Source organism: Eurosta solidaginis, chromosome 5, assembly GCF_040869045.1.
Source record: "Eurosta solidaginis isolate ZX-2024a chromosome 5, ASM4086904v1, whole genome shotgun sequence".
In the NCBI taxonomy this organism is placed as follows: domain Eukaryota; kingdom Metazoa; phylum Arthropoda; class Insecta; order Diptera; family Tephritidae; genus Eurosta; species Eurosta solidaginis.
Window position 1 is genome coordinate 8,209,027 of NC_090323.1, and position 15,978 is coordinate 8,225,004.

General features: G+C 35.4%; 2 protein-coding genes across 10 annotated transcripts in view; both read right to left on the minus strand.

The window, feature by feature from the left end:
- Positions 1 to 15,978, minus strand: part of Ten-m (teneurin transmembrane protein Ten-m) — a 671,948-nt gene that overhangs the window by 210,159 nt on the left and 445,811 nt on the right. The window lies entirely within an intron of this gene.
- On the minus strand, positions 7,482 to 8,867 carry LOC137252677 (uncharacterized). The gene has a single exon (XM_067788724.1). The coding sequence runs from the start codon at positions 8,805 to 8,807 to the stop codon at positions 7,482 to 7,484; it is 1,326 nt and encodes a 441-aa protein (XP_067644825.1). The 5' UTR covers positions 8,808 to 8,867.

Sequence of the window (15,978 nt, forward strand, 5' to 3'; positions counted from 1 at the left end):
ATCTGTCGGTTACTGCTAATTTATTTATATATGCAATACCACTAACAGTATTCCTGCCAAGATTCCAAGGGCTGTTGATTTCGCCTGTCACACCCATTTTACAAAGTTTTTTCAAAAGTTATATTTTGCGTCAATAAACCAATCCAGTTACAATGTTTCATCCCTTTTTTCGTATTTGGTATAGAACTATGGCATTTTTTTCATTTTTCGTAATTTTCGATATCGATAAAGTGGGCGTGGTTATGGTCGGATTTCGGCCATTTTTTATACCAACATAAAGTGAGTTCAGACAAATACGTGGGCTAAGTTTAGTAAAGATATATCGGTTTTTGCTCAAGCTATTGTGTTAACGGCCGAGCGGAAGGACAGACGGGGGACGGTGTATAAAAACTGGGCGTGGCTTCCACAGATTTCGCCCATTTTCACAGAGAACAGTTGCCGTCATAGAATCTATGCCCCTACCAAATTTGAGAAGGATTGGTAAATTTTTGTTCGACTTATGGCATTAAAAGTATTCTAGACAAACTAAATGAAAATGGGCGGATCCATGCCCATTTTGAAATTTTCTTTTATTTTTGTATTTTTTTGCATCATATCATTACTGGAGTTGAATTTTGACTTAATTTACTTAAATACAGTAAAGATATTAAATTTTTTGTTAAAATTTGAATTTAAAAAAATTTTTTTTAAAAAGTGGGCGTGTTCTTCATCCAATTTTGCTAATTTTATTTAGCACATATATAGTAATAGTAGTAACGTTCCTGCCAAATTTCATCATGATATCTTCAACGACTGCCTAATTACAGCTTGCAAAGGTTTTAAATTACCTTCTTGTAAAAGTGGGCGGTGCCACGCCCATTGTCCAAAATCTGACTAATTTTCTTTTCTGCGTCATAACGTCAACCCATCTACCAAGTTTCATCGCTTTAACCGCCTTTGGCAATGAATTATCGCATTTTTTCGGTTTTTCGAAATTTTCGATATCGAAAAAGTGGGCGGTTATATTCCGATATCGTTCATTTTAAATAGCGATCTGAGATGAGTGCCCAGGAATCTACATACCAAATTTCATCAAGATACCTCAAAATTTACTTAAGTCATCGTGTTAACGGACAGACGGACGGACAGACATGGCTCAATCAATTTTTTTTCGATACTAATGATTTTGATATATGGAAGTCTATATCTATCTCGATTCCTTTATACCTGTACAACCAACCGTTATCCAATCAAAGTTAATATACTCTGTGAGCTCTGCTCAACTGAGTATAAAAATAGAAAAACTGTGCGGGAGGAAAGAAACGAAACACAATAAAAGAAAAGAAAAGCCGAAAAAATGATGAGCAAACAAATTTTGTTGCGTCAAATTAGAATCAGCAACAAATAATTTCACAGTTGGTCATAAAGTGATAGCAGACAGTAAACAGCAATAAAAGAAATTCCAGAAGAAAAAAAGCTTATAATACACTTTCAGGCCAACAAATGACGTATCCTGCAGCAAGATAATAAATTTCCAAAAGCATTCACATAGAAAATTCTAAGCTCATTTATGAGCTTAAAAATTTCCTGCCTTGCTGTTGGCAAAATTAAGATTTCATCAAATAAAAAATAAAAGAAGAATAAGAGCATATATATAAATATATATATAAATATATATATATATATACATATATGAATGTAAGTAAATTTGAATGTCAAAAGCAGATGCAAACGTTAGATGAGATCCAGTAAGCAGAAAATCAAGTGAGCTTGGTGGTTGAAGCGGAAGCATAATGAAAGATAAGATTTTACTTTGTTGAGCGAACACTGTGGGGGTATGGTAGGGCTGGCGCAGTAACGCCGAATGCTGTGATAATGAATAGAAAAATGATTATGTGCAAGGCGATAATGAAGTTCTATGTAACGCAATGTGTTAATTCTTGCAAGCTTTTAAGCACTCAAATCTATATATAGCATTATCTGTGTCTGTATGTGTTCGTAGGCTTAGCTGTTCAACTTTCTCTTTGTTCTTCTTAGTGCTTTTCATGCAACCGCATATATACTCGCCAATCAGCTGCTTAATCGCATTTACTGTTACACTTAAGCCGTCGCCGACATTGCACTGCTTGTGGTTGATTACAAAGTACTGTTTGTGCTTTTGGTCAGGCGCAGCGCCTAAAAGATGGTTATTTAAAGTATCCGTTGCTGAAATGTAAGTACTGCAAATGTGTTGGATTGTGGTTGGCTTAGAAAAAATAGTAAAATTAAATTGAAAGTATGAGTTGTAGAAATAAGAGTAAATAATGACGTCGAAGCGTTGAGAGAGGTACTTGTCCCAGTTTCTTTACTGCAGAAGAAGGAAAACAAAAAGCATAAGCTAACGTTTTAACGAAAGTTTAACTTTTGAAACTGGCGAAGTGGAGCAGAGTGAAGGCAGTTGTTAAAAATTATGTATACGTACACATCCATATTTTTATACTCAGTTGAGCAGAGCTCACAGAGTATATTAAGTTTGATTGGATAACGGTTGGTTGTACATATATAAAGGAATCGAGATAGATATAGAGTTCCATATATCAAAATAATCAGGATCGAAAAAAAATTTGATTGAGCCATGTCCGTCCGTTCGTCCGTCCGTTAACACGATAACTTCAATAAATTTTGAGGTATCTTGATGAAATTTCGTATGTAGGTTCCTGAGCACTCATCTCAGATCGCTATTTAAAATGAACGATATCGGACTATAACCACGCCCACTTTTTCGATATCGAAAATTTCGAAAAACCGAAAAAGTGCGATAATTCATTACCAAATACAGATAAAGCGACGAAACTTGGTAAATGAGTTGAATTTATGACGCAGAATAGAAAATTAGTAAAATTTTGGACAATGGGCTTGGCACCGCCCACTTTTAAAAGAAGGTAATTTACAACTTTTGCAAGCTGTAATTTGTCAGTCGTTGAAGATATCATGATGAAATTTGGCAGAGACGTTACTCCTATTACTATATGTACGCTTAATAAAAATTAGCAAAATCGGAGAAGGACCACGCCCACTTTTAAAAAAAAATTTTTTTAAAGTAAAATTTTAACAAAAAATTTAATATCTTTACAGTATATAAGTAAATTATGTCAACGTTCAACTCCAGTAATGATATGGTGCAACAAAATACAAAAATAAAAGAAAATTTAAAAATGGGCGTGGCTCCGCCCTTTTTCATTTAATTTGTCTAGGATACTTTTAACGCCATAAGTCGAGCAAAAATTAACCAATCCTTTTCAAATTTGGTAGGGGCATAGATTTTATGATATTGACTGTTTTCTGTGAAAACGGGCGAAATCGGTTGATGCCACGCCCAGTTTTTATACACAGTCGTTCGTCTGTCCTTCCGCATGGCCGCTAACACGATAACTTGAGCAAAAATCGACATATCTTTAATGAACTTATTTCACGTACTTACTTGAACTCACTTTATCTTGGTATGAAAAATGAACGAAATCCGACAATGACCACGCCCACTTTTTCGATATCGAAAATTACGAAAAATGAAAAAAATGCCATAATTCTATACCAAATAGGAAAAAAGGGATGAAACATGGTAATTGGATTGGTTTATTGACGCGAAATATAACTTTAGAAAAAACTTTATAAAATGGTTGTGACACCTACCATATTAAGTAGAAGAAAATGAAAAAGTTCTGCAGGGCGAAATAAAAAACCCTTAAAATCCGTGGTGTGATGGTAGCGTGCTCCGCCTATCACACCGTATGCCCTGGGTTCAACTCCCGGGCAAACCAACATCAAAATTTTAGAAATAAGATTTTTCAATTAGAAGAAAATTTTTCTAAGCGGGGTCGCCCCTCGGCAGTGTCTGGCAAGCGCTCCGATTGTATTTCTGCCATGAAAAGCTCTCAGTGAAAACTCATCTGCCTTGCAGATGCCGTTCGGAGTCGGCATAAAACATGTAGGTCCCGTCCGGCCAATTTGTAGGGAAAAATCAAGAGGAGCACGACGCAAATTGGAAGAGAAGCTCGGCCTTAGATCTCTTCGGAAGTTATCGCGCCTTACATTTATTTTTTTTTTTTTTTTATCCAACAGATGATGTTCGGGGTCACCCTGGTCCAAATTTTGGTCGATATCTGGAAAACGCCTTCACATATACAACTACCACCACTCCCTTTTAAAACTCTCATTAATGCCTTTCATTTGATACCCATATCGTACAAACATATTCTAAAGTCACCCCTGGTCCACCTTTTTGGCGATATCTCGAAAAGGCAAACACCTATAGAACGAAGGTCCACTCCCTTTTAAAAATACTCATTAACACCTTTCATTTGATACCCATATCGTACAAAGTCTATAGTCACCCCTGGTCCACCTTTATTGCGATACCTCGAAAAGGCGTCCACCTATAGAACTAAGGCCCCCGCCCGGATGGTATCTCCACAAGGTTTGTCAAAAGATACAAAAATCATCTAGCTATGCCGATCTGCAATTTTATTAATGATTGTTTTAGATCAGGTCAGTATAGTGATGAGTTTATTTATTTATTTATTTAAGCCAATTAAAAAAGAATCTTATAGGCTAATTATAAAAGTGTAAAGTAGTTAATAATGTATAATAATATAAATTACCTTACTTATAAAAAGTATTTAAAATACTCAGAAAGCCTTCTTTCGAACAAGAAAAATCTATCTCACAAAATTTAGAAATTCTATTGAACTCAATTAAGGCTCTAGTAATTGGAGCATTCCGCGCATAAAGAGCCCTGAGAACACCAATATGAAAAAACTCAGAAGCACGAAGAGCTCTAGCCGGTATATTAATGAAAATCCTCTCCAAGAGCACAGGGCAATCAACAACCCCACGTAACAAATCGAAAACGAACGACAACGATAAAATTGTCCTCCTGTCCTGCAATGATTTTAAGTTGATCAATAAGCAACGAGCTTTATAAGTCGGGACAGGATCCGAGAAGCGCAGACTGCGTAAGGCAAAGCGTACGAATACTTTTTGGATTCGTTCAATTCCTGCAACATGGCAGGAATAATACGGAGACCAGATGAAACAAGCGTATTCAAGTTTGGATCGCACAAACGCAGAATATAAAAGCTTTAGCGTATACGGGTCACTGAAATCCAAGCTATGACGCCTAACAAAAGCTAGCATGGCATACGACTTAGCAATGCACACATTAATATGACTTGAAAACGAAAACTTCGTGTCAAATATTACACCCAAGTCCTTAATTTCACTAACCCGCAACAGGGGCGAGTTTGATATTTGATACACGGTATCAATCAAGTTGACACGCTTCGAAAAAGTTATTTGAAAGCACTTTTTTAGGTTAAGTGATAACCGATTATTATTACACCAGTTACTAAGTTTATCCAAAGCTTCTTGCAACAATACCGCATCATGAAGGCTATGAATAGGCAAGTATATCTTCAGGTCACCTGCATACAGCAAGAATCTTACTTTAGAGAAGCAAGAGCGAATATCATTAATAAACATGACAAAAAACAGTGGACCCAGGATACTACCTTGTGGAACACCGGAGGAAGCAACGAATGGACGAGACCTAACACCATCAACTACAACCATGCAGCGACGCTTAAATACGTAGGATTCAATCCAACTCAAAAATACTGAGTGAAAGCCCAAACAGGCTCACTTTTTTATCAAAATAACATGGGAAACCCGATCGAATGCCTTGGAAAAGTCAGTATACACAGCGTCGACCTGATATCCTGCCTGAAAAGCTGCATGGCAGTCATCCGAGAAAATAGTCAGATTAGACACAGTTGAACGTCCTGGAAAAAATCCATGCTGCTCAGGACACACAAAATTCTTTACACAGAAACGTAATTTATCTTGGATGATACATTCAAAGAGCTTCGCAATGGTGGACAGTTTTGAAATAGGCCTATAATTAGTAATATCATTTTTATTGCCGCTCTTGAAAATAGGTGTAATGAATGCTACTTTCCACGCATCAATAAAAGTACCTGTAGATAACGAATTATTAAAAATTAACAACAGTGGATAGACTAGGGAATCACATTGTTTAAACAGAATTGCAGAGAACCCATCGATATCGGTAATAGTCGACGTCTTAAGCCGAATAAGCCCATTAAGAACATCTTCCTTAGACAATACTACATTACCGAAGTCAATCGAAGCCTGAATATTAAAAGTAATGTTATCATGATTGACAGAGTCAGAAGTGAAATTGTTCATAAAGTATTCAGCAAAAAGATTTGCAGCATCCTCCGGAGTATCGACAGCTTCTTCAGCAAGAAAAAGAGAGGACGGAATATTCGAAACTGATTTCTTCGAGTTGACAAAGTTCCAAAATGATTTTGGGTTAGATTTAAGATTTTCCTCAAAATTTAAAATATAATTTCTGTGTAAGAATTTATCCAGACACGCGAATTTCTTATCATACTCTTTATACAAGTTGAAAAACGTTGGATTTTGAGTTCTTTTAAATTTACGGAAAAATTTATTTTTCAAATTCCGGAGTTTCATCAAGGCTCTATTATGCCAGGGCACCTTGTACTTCTTTTTGGAAGCCAAGGGAATGACATTTCTACAAATTTGCAGAACAGTAGACTTAAATATCTCAAACCTTTTAGTGGTATCAAGACTGCAAAACAAATTATCCCAATTTATTTCCAGCAAAAGATTGTTCAAGTTCGAAAAATCACATCTCTTAAAATTAAAAGAAAAATTAGAGCTGGTAGTACTCGCTTCGGCAAATTTATAAAACTCAAGATCAAGAACTAATGGAACATGATGCAAATCGGATTTTTTAATAGGAGAAGTACATTCAAAAAGAGAAAAATTTAGATTATTAGATAAAAATATCAAACCCAAAGTACGACCTAGTCTGTTTGAAAAACGATTAATTTGTTTAATATCAATACTTAAAAAACTATCTATTAAATATATTTCACTGGAGCCAATGACCTCACATGCTATTAAAGCCGAGTTTGATAGAGTCTGTGACCATTTAACATTACCCAGATTAAAATCACCCAGCACGCAGAGATGATCACCACCAACTTTGTTCAATGCCAGTGACGTAATATTATCGACATGTGCAGTGTATAAGTCGTAGCTACTATTGGGCGGTATATACGAAGTACAAACAAAAACAGTGTCTGATGAGCCTCGAATGCATACACATAGCTGGTCAAGTAGCGCACTATTATTTTCCAGTATGATTTCAGAAGCATGATGTTTGGAATGTACCGCAATGAGAACTCCACCACCTCGTGCACAACCAGTAAAGTTTGAATTTCTGTCTTTGCGAAAAACATTGTATAACATAGGATCAAAATATTCCTCGCTGAAAAAGTTTTCATTTAGCCACGTCTCAATGAAGACAAAAACATCATATTCTTCATGGCAGCTAAATAGCCGCACCAACTGGGATTTTGTTCTAACACCAGCCATATTCTGCATATATAATCTTAGGTGATTATTTCTTCCATCTAACCCAACCGATTGCCGTCGGACATCGGTTGGTTTTCGTCGTTTTTTGGCTTGAATTTAAATGAGCGCACAACAATATTTGCAGGCCATAGTTCAGACCGCAACAGCATCGCATATGAGTTGGCATTAACGCCTAACTTGAAATTAAGGTGTCTCAAAGAGCTCGGATCCACACCTTTCTTGCTAAGACTACTGCAAATAATGGAGTTTTCTTCCATACCAGTATGTCTAGCAATATATTTTTTTACCTGGTCAGCTGTTGCTGAAGTAGAAAAGGGAGATATATGGAGCCATTTCCTTCTGACAACAGCTCGTAACTCATTACTGGAGCTCGACCCAATAAATAAGGGTTTAATTAATTTCCGAGCGTTTGCATTTTTTGGGTGGCTAGCGTTGATATTTGCCCTGGAATCAGCATTGTTACCAGAACCTTGCAACTGATTTGAATTTAAATCGCTTTGGGAAGAATTCGCTGTACTAGAACCAGAGGACTTATTTTTGCTTTTATTAGACCTCTTTTTTTTACGCACAGTGTTCCAATCACTTTGGTTATCAGCACCTGCAGATGGTTCATCTAAATTAGTTGCACTCATATTGGCTGGAAACACTGGCGCCGCAGTCGGAGTACCAGTAGCGGGAGTAGCAACATGAGGGGACGGCAGCATTTTCTCTTGGCCAGTAGAAGCAGAAGAAGAGGTATAAGAAGAGGAAGTATTAGTAACTACACTAGTTGACAAAGCAGCAACGAAGGCGTATGGCATATTTGTTGTTGGAACAGAAGTATTGACTGCACTGAGTACACCATTACCATCAGACACAATTATTTCCTTTCCACTAACCTTCTCTTTGGCCAAAGGGCCACTAACAATACCACGCACTTCACTGAATTCAGATAGCAAGTGCGACACAATCGATTTATTTTCAGCAAGCATAGAGCGCAATTCAATGATTTCAGTTTGAAGAGTCTCAACTTTATTGCGAAGGCATTCATTATCTTCTCTCACAGCATTAACCACACACAGAATATTAGAATTAAGAGCTTTAACTTCAGCGAGCTCATCGATCAACAACGCAAGAGATTGATTGTCAATGTTTTGGTTGCATTGGCGCTCATTACTTGCTGTATTATTTTTAAGCGGAGACCGAAGAGAACAACGGCGCACAGCTTTACACTCATCGCACAGAAATTGGGTATTTGAACTCAAAAGGTACTCTAAGTCAGTCTGTTGCATACCAACGCAATGTAGGTGGAAAAGCTTATTACAATTAGAGCACTGCACTTTGGCCTGAGCACGTTCCACTTTCGTCCCACAACGGCAAGTCATATTTAATTAAATAAATAGACAAATCCATGCACAACTGAATAGATATAATTACAAAATTGTTTGTTTTTAAAGTTAAAGGTAGGTTCCGTAGTACCTGTACATAAAGCCGGAAGTAAAGAGTTATGTTCAAACTACCGGCCAATAACGAAACTCAACACCATTGATAAAATATTTGAAAGCATACTTCTTGATCGACTTACAACATTTCTAGCACAAAACAATATATATGACAAAAACCAGTTTGGCTTTGTAGAATGCTCCAACGCCATGGCAGCGTGCACAGAGTATATCTACGAAAATATTGATAAAAAGAATTATGTGGCTCTCTTGGCAATTGATTTACCAAAAGCTTTTGACTCAGTAAATATAAAGATAATGGTTCAGAAGTTAGCTGAACTAGGCTTGGAAGGCAAGGAACTGAAGATATTTGAAACCTTTTTAACCAACAGAAAACAGTTGGTACAAATAAATAATACAACGAGTTCCACCTTGGAAATTAAAACAGGCGTACCGCAGGGATCAAAAATAGCGGCAACTCTGTTTATATATATATTAATAATGTACTAAAACTAAATCTAAAGGGTGTTCCCCAGTTTTATGCTGATGATGGAACCTTCATGTACTCTGCAAGTACGTTAGAAGAATTAATCACCAACATTAGGACAGATTTGGATGAGATAAAAAAATGGTTTGACTGTAATTTATTAAAAATTAATTTAGAAAAAACATATTTCATTATTTTTAACAACTTCAAACCCATACCGAGCATTACAGACTTTCCTGGTTTCGCATTTGATAACAAAATTATCACGAGGGTAGACAAGTTGAAATACCTGGGAATATGGTTCGACACGAATTTAAATTGGCACGAGCATATAACTAGATTGAAGCTTAAGTTAATACCGCTAAATTTCGCAATATATAGAAGTAGAAATAATATACCCAGAAAACAATTGTGGCTATTATACGATGCGTACTTTATGTCACGTTTAACGTATTTAATCCCAATCTGTAGCAGATGTGCAGAAAATAAAATAAATGAGTTACAAATACTTCAAAACAAAATAATAAAAAATATCCTGTTACTACCTAGAATAACTCCCACTATCAGGCTTTATGAAAATAGGTTAGACGTTAGAAAATACAGTATTCTACAGACACTGCTCATTGTTTTCAAAATCAAAAACAATTTGATTAAACATAGTCTTGACTTAAATTTCGCAGGAAATCTAAGCTATAACTTTAGAAATACTCTATATATAAAAACTTGTTTTTTCCGTACTCAAAGAAGCACAAATTCAATTCGTAGCTATGGTGCTAGAATGTTTAATAAATTGCCCGACAATGTTAAAACATGTTCCAATTATTTGCATTTCAAGAGGCAAGTTAAAAGCCTCTTGTTACTAGATTATAACTTTAGCCTGTAAAATACAAATATATGTAATTTTTTCTTATATGTTTTTTATAAAAAAAAAAAAAAAACACAGTAAATAAGTATGTTAAAATAATTCGTCGCAGTATATTTAAGTTGGCACAACACACTTGTTAGTAAGTACTAAAATAATTTAAATGTAAACTAGTGTACTTAACGCAGTTGACAGCGTAGGAAGCAAATATGCATACATGTTAAGCTATCTTCTCATACAAAATGTATTTTTTTCGAGAAAACATTGTATTATTTTTAAAATACGCCATCAATAAAGAAAAAAAAAAAAAAAATACTCATTAACACCTTTCGTTTGATACCCATATTGCACAAACGAATTCCAGAGTCACCCCTGGTCCACCTTTATGGCGATATCTCGAAACGGCGTCCACCTATGGAACTAAGGATTACTCCCTTTTAAAATACTCATTAACACCTTTCTTTTGATACCCATATTGTACAAACACATTCTAGAGTCAACCCTGATCCACCTTTATGGCTATATCCCTAAATGGCGTCCACCTATAGAACTATGGCCCACTCCCTCATAAAAAACTCATTAACACCTTTCATTTGATACACATATCGTACAAACAACACATTCCAAGGTTATCCTAGGTTCATTTTCCTACATGGTTATTTTCCCTTATGTTGTCACCATAGCTCTCAACTGAGTATGTAATGTTCGGTTACACCCGAACTTAACCTTCCTTACTTGTTTTTTATAAAATACTTTTATTAAAATATTGCATACTTTTAGACGCATATGATACTCTCACGGCAGCAAATTATAATATCCTTCATATACCATATGCACCAGCCGAAGTACTGTCGGAAAGTTGGGGTTAGGTTTCTCAATGACTTATATACTAAAGCGATAGAAACTCTGCCGAGGTCCGTATGACCACTGAATATCACTGGACTAAAGAGATTGCTATAAATGAATTTTAACAAGAGCATCTCGAATCCGATTATCTTTTTTATCTATTTTAATTTTTCTTCTTCTTTTATTCTAGTCTTCTTTTTTCATTATGCGATTATGACATTTCGTATTCCCCTTTTATCATACCTTTTCCACTTCACTCCCTTACTCAGCATACTTTTGTGGTTGTTTATATTTCTTGTAATTATGAAATTTAATTCATATTTGTGGTACGATGGAATGGCATTTTACATTTCAAATTTTACACTACACGAAATTCGGAATATTTTGGAATTCGCTTTAAGGAATGTTTATTGCATAATTTTAGGGGTTGAAAGTTTGTCATTTGGCCACAAGCATTTATATGGTGAAAGAGGCTGCGAGAAAGAAATTTTTGAGAATTACTATATACAAATAATGTGGTTTTACAAAGTTTTTTACAAGAAAAAGGCTAGGACGGATAGTGGTTTGATAATTTATGTAGGGTTTGCAGCAAGAAGGTTTTGCAGAAGTGCGAGCTGGAAAATATGTTGCATTGTGAATTTGACCTAGCGTTGATATTTGGTGCATACTTTTAGGCTGTCTAATTTTTTTTTCATATATGGCTAATTTCACCCTCTAATTTTGCTGGTCCCAACTCAATTTTCTTTCTAAACTTAAAACCGTTCACATGATTAACTCAACTTTGGCGGCTGTCAGCTGAAGTTCTATGTCAATATTTGATATGCGATACATCAGTGGCAGCAATTGCAAACACAACAACATCATTCATACAGCTAAATGTAGTTGTTGTGGTAGTGCTAACATTTGCGATTTCATTTGCAGTAATGAAAAGCTAATACGCAACACAACATCAAACAATTGTAAATACCAACACAAATACATACGTACATGTACATACATAAACTCATATAAGAATGCATAAATACGCATACATGCGCATGAAAAAATAATAATATTAACATTGAAGTGTGACAACAATAATAATAATAATAATAATTGCGTATGAGCAACAACAATTCTAAATAGTAAATAAACAAATAAATATCTTTGTAGGAAATGAAAAAACGAAGTACAAGTGTAAGTGGAAAGTATACGAAATATAAGAAATCCAAAAACAAAAAATCCATGAAGCACAACGAATTGCAATTTATTGCGCCTGAAAGTCTTTACTCGTTTGTACTCAAGCGTGTGTTTGATATGTCAAAAATGTTTACAGAACCTTTTGACAAAAGCAATCAATGAACGAGGGAGTAAATATTAATTTATATGTAAGTAAGGCAGTATTTCCAACTTGGTAAGAAAATTTTAAAACAGCGGGTGTTTAGGCGGAAACTTCTGTATGGCATAATTTTAGGGGGATTTTTTTATGTGGAGTGACAGCGGGCATGTGAGCTCGCTGTCAAATATTGCCAGCCTTCCAAAGGAGATTTTCTAAATCAACTAAATATTAATGGCGTATTTTAAGGGCGTATTAAAGGTAAATTTTTTGATGAATGAAAACTCACTGTCAACTGTTCTCTCGCAAGAATAAGTGAAATTTGAAAAAAAAAAAAAACAAAAAATCATGATTCGCCGTCTAACTTCAGCGCAATTGTTTGGCTAATGCGAGTTAGGTGGCGGGTTCGAGGGTTGTGTCAGCTTTTTGGCAGTTACTGCTTTATTTTAGGTGATTTTGACACTGAATTTAGGAAAATTAATAACAAAGTTTGGCAATACTGCTGTATAGATATATTTGAGTAGCTAAGCAAAGTGTGCTTAAAAGTAAGCGAATGAGTCACTCAATCAAGCCAGTGAGTTGCAATCATTTTAGCGTACAAGTATTTTAAACAATGTCTATATGTGTGCCTTTGAATGTGCATGTATGTGTGTTGTTGTGCCAATGTTTTGATTGCTGCCTCTATTTGACCATTATTGAGCTACGTTCTCGCTTAGTTGTCCGTTATAGAAATGCATTTAAACTTTACTGGACTAGGTCATATTCATATGTATGCATATATGTATGTTTATATTTGTGTGATCAATAAAGTAGATTGCAAAACTGTTTATTGCTGCTCTTCGTTCAGCATACAAAGTTTAAATAGGACTTTCTGTGTACTTTCTGTCATATGCTTGACGTATGTATTTAGCTACAAGTTGAGTGATTGCACACACTCTAATACTTAGTATGTGGGTGTTGTGAATGTGCATGTAAGCGTTAAGCAGCACTTTAATTGTAAATATTCTATCAAAATTGACAGCGCAAAGTGGTTGGTTGTATGTATGATGCCTGCAAGGCAATATGTGTAATAAGTTAAGCTAACACTTAGTTACTTAGATGTTCTATGTATTCATAATTATATATAAAATATTGAATTCAAAAGCATTTGCGAGTTATATAAAATGGCTTAGCTACTATGCATTTATGGAAAATGAAAATCTTTTCAATTAAAACAGTGAAGACCTTACAAAGAATACGAGTTCGAAGTTATGGGATACTCATTTAATTAACTTCTTTAGAAGAAACTATGCTCGAAATTAGATAAATGTGATCAGAAATTTCGACCAGACCACTGTACGTATGTATATGCACATAAAATATATTATATTATTTTGAGCATTTTTTGAGCTTTATAAAACATTAGCTTGTTTAGACTTCCCGCGTAAGCGTATTTTATATACCAGAGTAACTCGCTAGTTTTTGACTGACAAAGGGCTATTATTAAGATGTAAGTCCGTTTGGCCTGTCAAAAATAGCCATTCTAGTAGCAGCTTCTTTCTTCTGGACTTTTTTGACTCCCTTCTTACGGGTAGCTGACGAACCTTACTTGGAGCCGAGAGACAATTACTGCTACATATAGTTGGGAAATATATATTTTAAACCGTCAAACTCTGGGATATTTTGAGTAAACCCTCAATATATAAACTTCGTCCTTCAATTACGTTTTTAAAACATTTTCAGCTTCTTGCTATTTATTTTCCAAGGGTGTCCTGAGGCCAACTCCAAAGCGCACATCCTGTCCATCAACTTATATTAATGGAAATAATTCTCGTAGCATATTATGAACTATTAGTAACACTGCTGCTAGCAACCCGCACCTAGTTCCTCCTGCCATTCGGTACTTCAAGCCAACAAGGCTGCTTTCTTCAGTGGTGGAGCATCAATTCTTGCTCTCGTACCGCCTTCTTTTATGGCATAAACATTCGTCGTAGTTAAGATTCCAAGTTTCTGGTCGCTCACAACAAGCACGATACCAAAGTTTTGGTCGTTAACACTTCAATAGATATTCACTGCCAAACTATGAAAACTCAGTCACGGACGTTTTGTCGCGCCGTGCTACCGAGCTAACCTAGACCAAGCCACATATCCCCAAGGCACACTCATCCGTTCCGGACCTTCAGACTTACAGCCTCTGAACCGTCGCTTTTAAAAATCCTGCTATAAAATGATAGAGGTAACAAGATGAGAGATATAACTGATTTTATGAAATGAGCAAGGATTTCGCGAGCAGTAAAAGGAACGGTATGAAATTCATTACCTTTTCCATCGTATAGTTAATCACTTGCGACCCTATATCGACGCTGCCACAATATCTAAAACCTCAAGGTATAACTGTCTCGTCAGACTATGCGACGCCAAAATTAAAAATGTCCGCACACCACCTGCAACTGTTGTCCAAGTAGATATCGGCCGAAATAAGTGCATTACTCAGGATTGAAAATTTTATTACCTTTGATGAATTTAACGCTAAATTTGATCTCTAGAACTCCTTTTAACAGTCTAGGGCAGCTTAGAATACCTTACAGAGCAAATGAACATCAACAATTTAGCAATTTATCTTCAAAATTATTCCTCAACTTTTAGTTGAATAACTATTTCTTATTTCCAATAAATCCTCACAGGACCAGTTTTGGTCCAACCTTTCACTGAAATAGCCGAGAATATAGCAAAATATTGAGAAAGAAGCACTGCAAGCTTGAGTTAGAAACAAAAATACGTACATATTTTTTAATTTCCTGAAGTCAATAGTTGAAAAAGTCCTTCTTACTCTTAACCAATTCTCATCAGACCAGTTTTATAAAGCCATTTGTTTATGCGTGTGTTAACATTCATGCATTCATCAATATCCGTGACATTGTAACCAATTGAAATTTGACGTTTTGACCATTTCGAATATTCATATTTTCAATTAATGTTGCGACCATTTGAAGAAGTCATAAGGTTAATTGACATTATGGCCGTTGATCTTATGTCACCCGTCTTTATAATTCCTCATTTGAAGCAAACTCTCAAATTCATATGGTGAATAACAAAAAACTACGCCCACTAGGTATACGCCTAAAATTATGCATGCATTTAATAACAAAATTTTCTGTTCATACATAAACTTAAGCTGCCTTTATTTATCACATGTAAGCTGCTCTTAAGGCTCCATTACTGATACCTAGCATAGACTTGACTTGACTTGCGAACTGTCACTTACAGTTCTGTTAAATGAACAGTGCATGTTACTGATTACTCAAAACTTGCCAACACTTAACTTGACTTAGAAGTCTGTTGAATTTTGATTTTCTATGTAAGTTCTAAGTGACGTTTACATTTTGAGATGCCATTTGTTTGTTTCCAGGTCATTTTGACATTTTGTCATACAAATTGACATTTATTTAAAAGAAAATTTCAAACCTGATTATGATGCCAGATTGTATGCGCTAAGTGAAGTATAATCGTGGCTAAGTTGCCAAGTTTACACCAAGTCAAGTCAAGTCTATGCTAAGTATCAGTAATGGAGCCTTTACACTGACTAAGCTTAAATAAAGTAAGTATGTGATACTTAAAATATTTT

What these genes read in the sequence shown, in the direction of transcription:
- LOC137252677 (XM_067788724.1), bottom strand. Translation starts at nt 8,807, where the DNA reads ATGACTTGCCGTTGTGGGACGAAAGTGGAACGTGCTCAGGCCAAAGTG.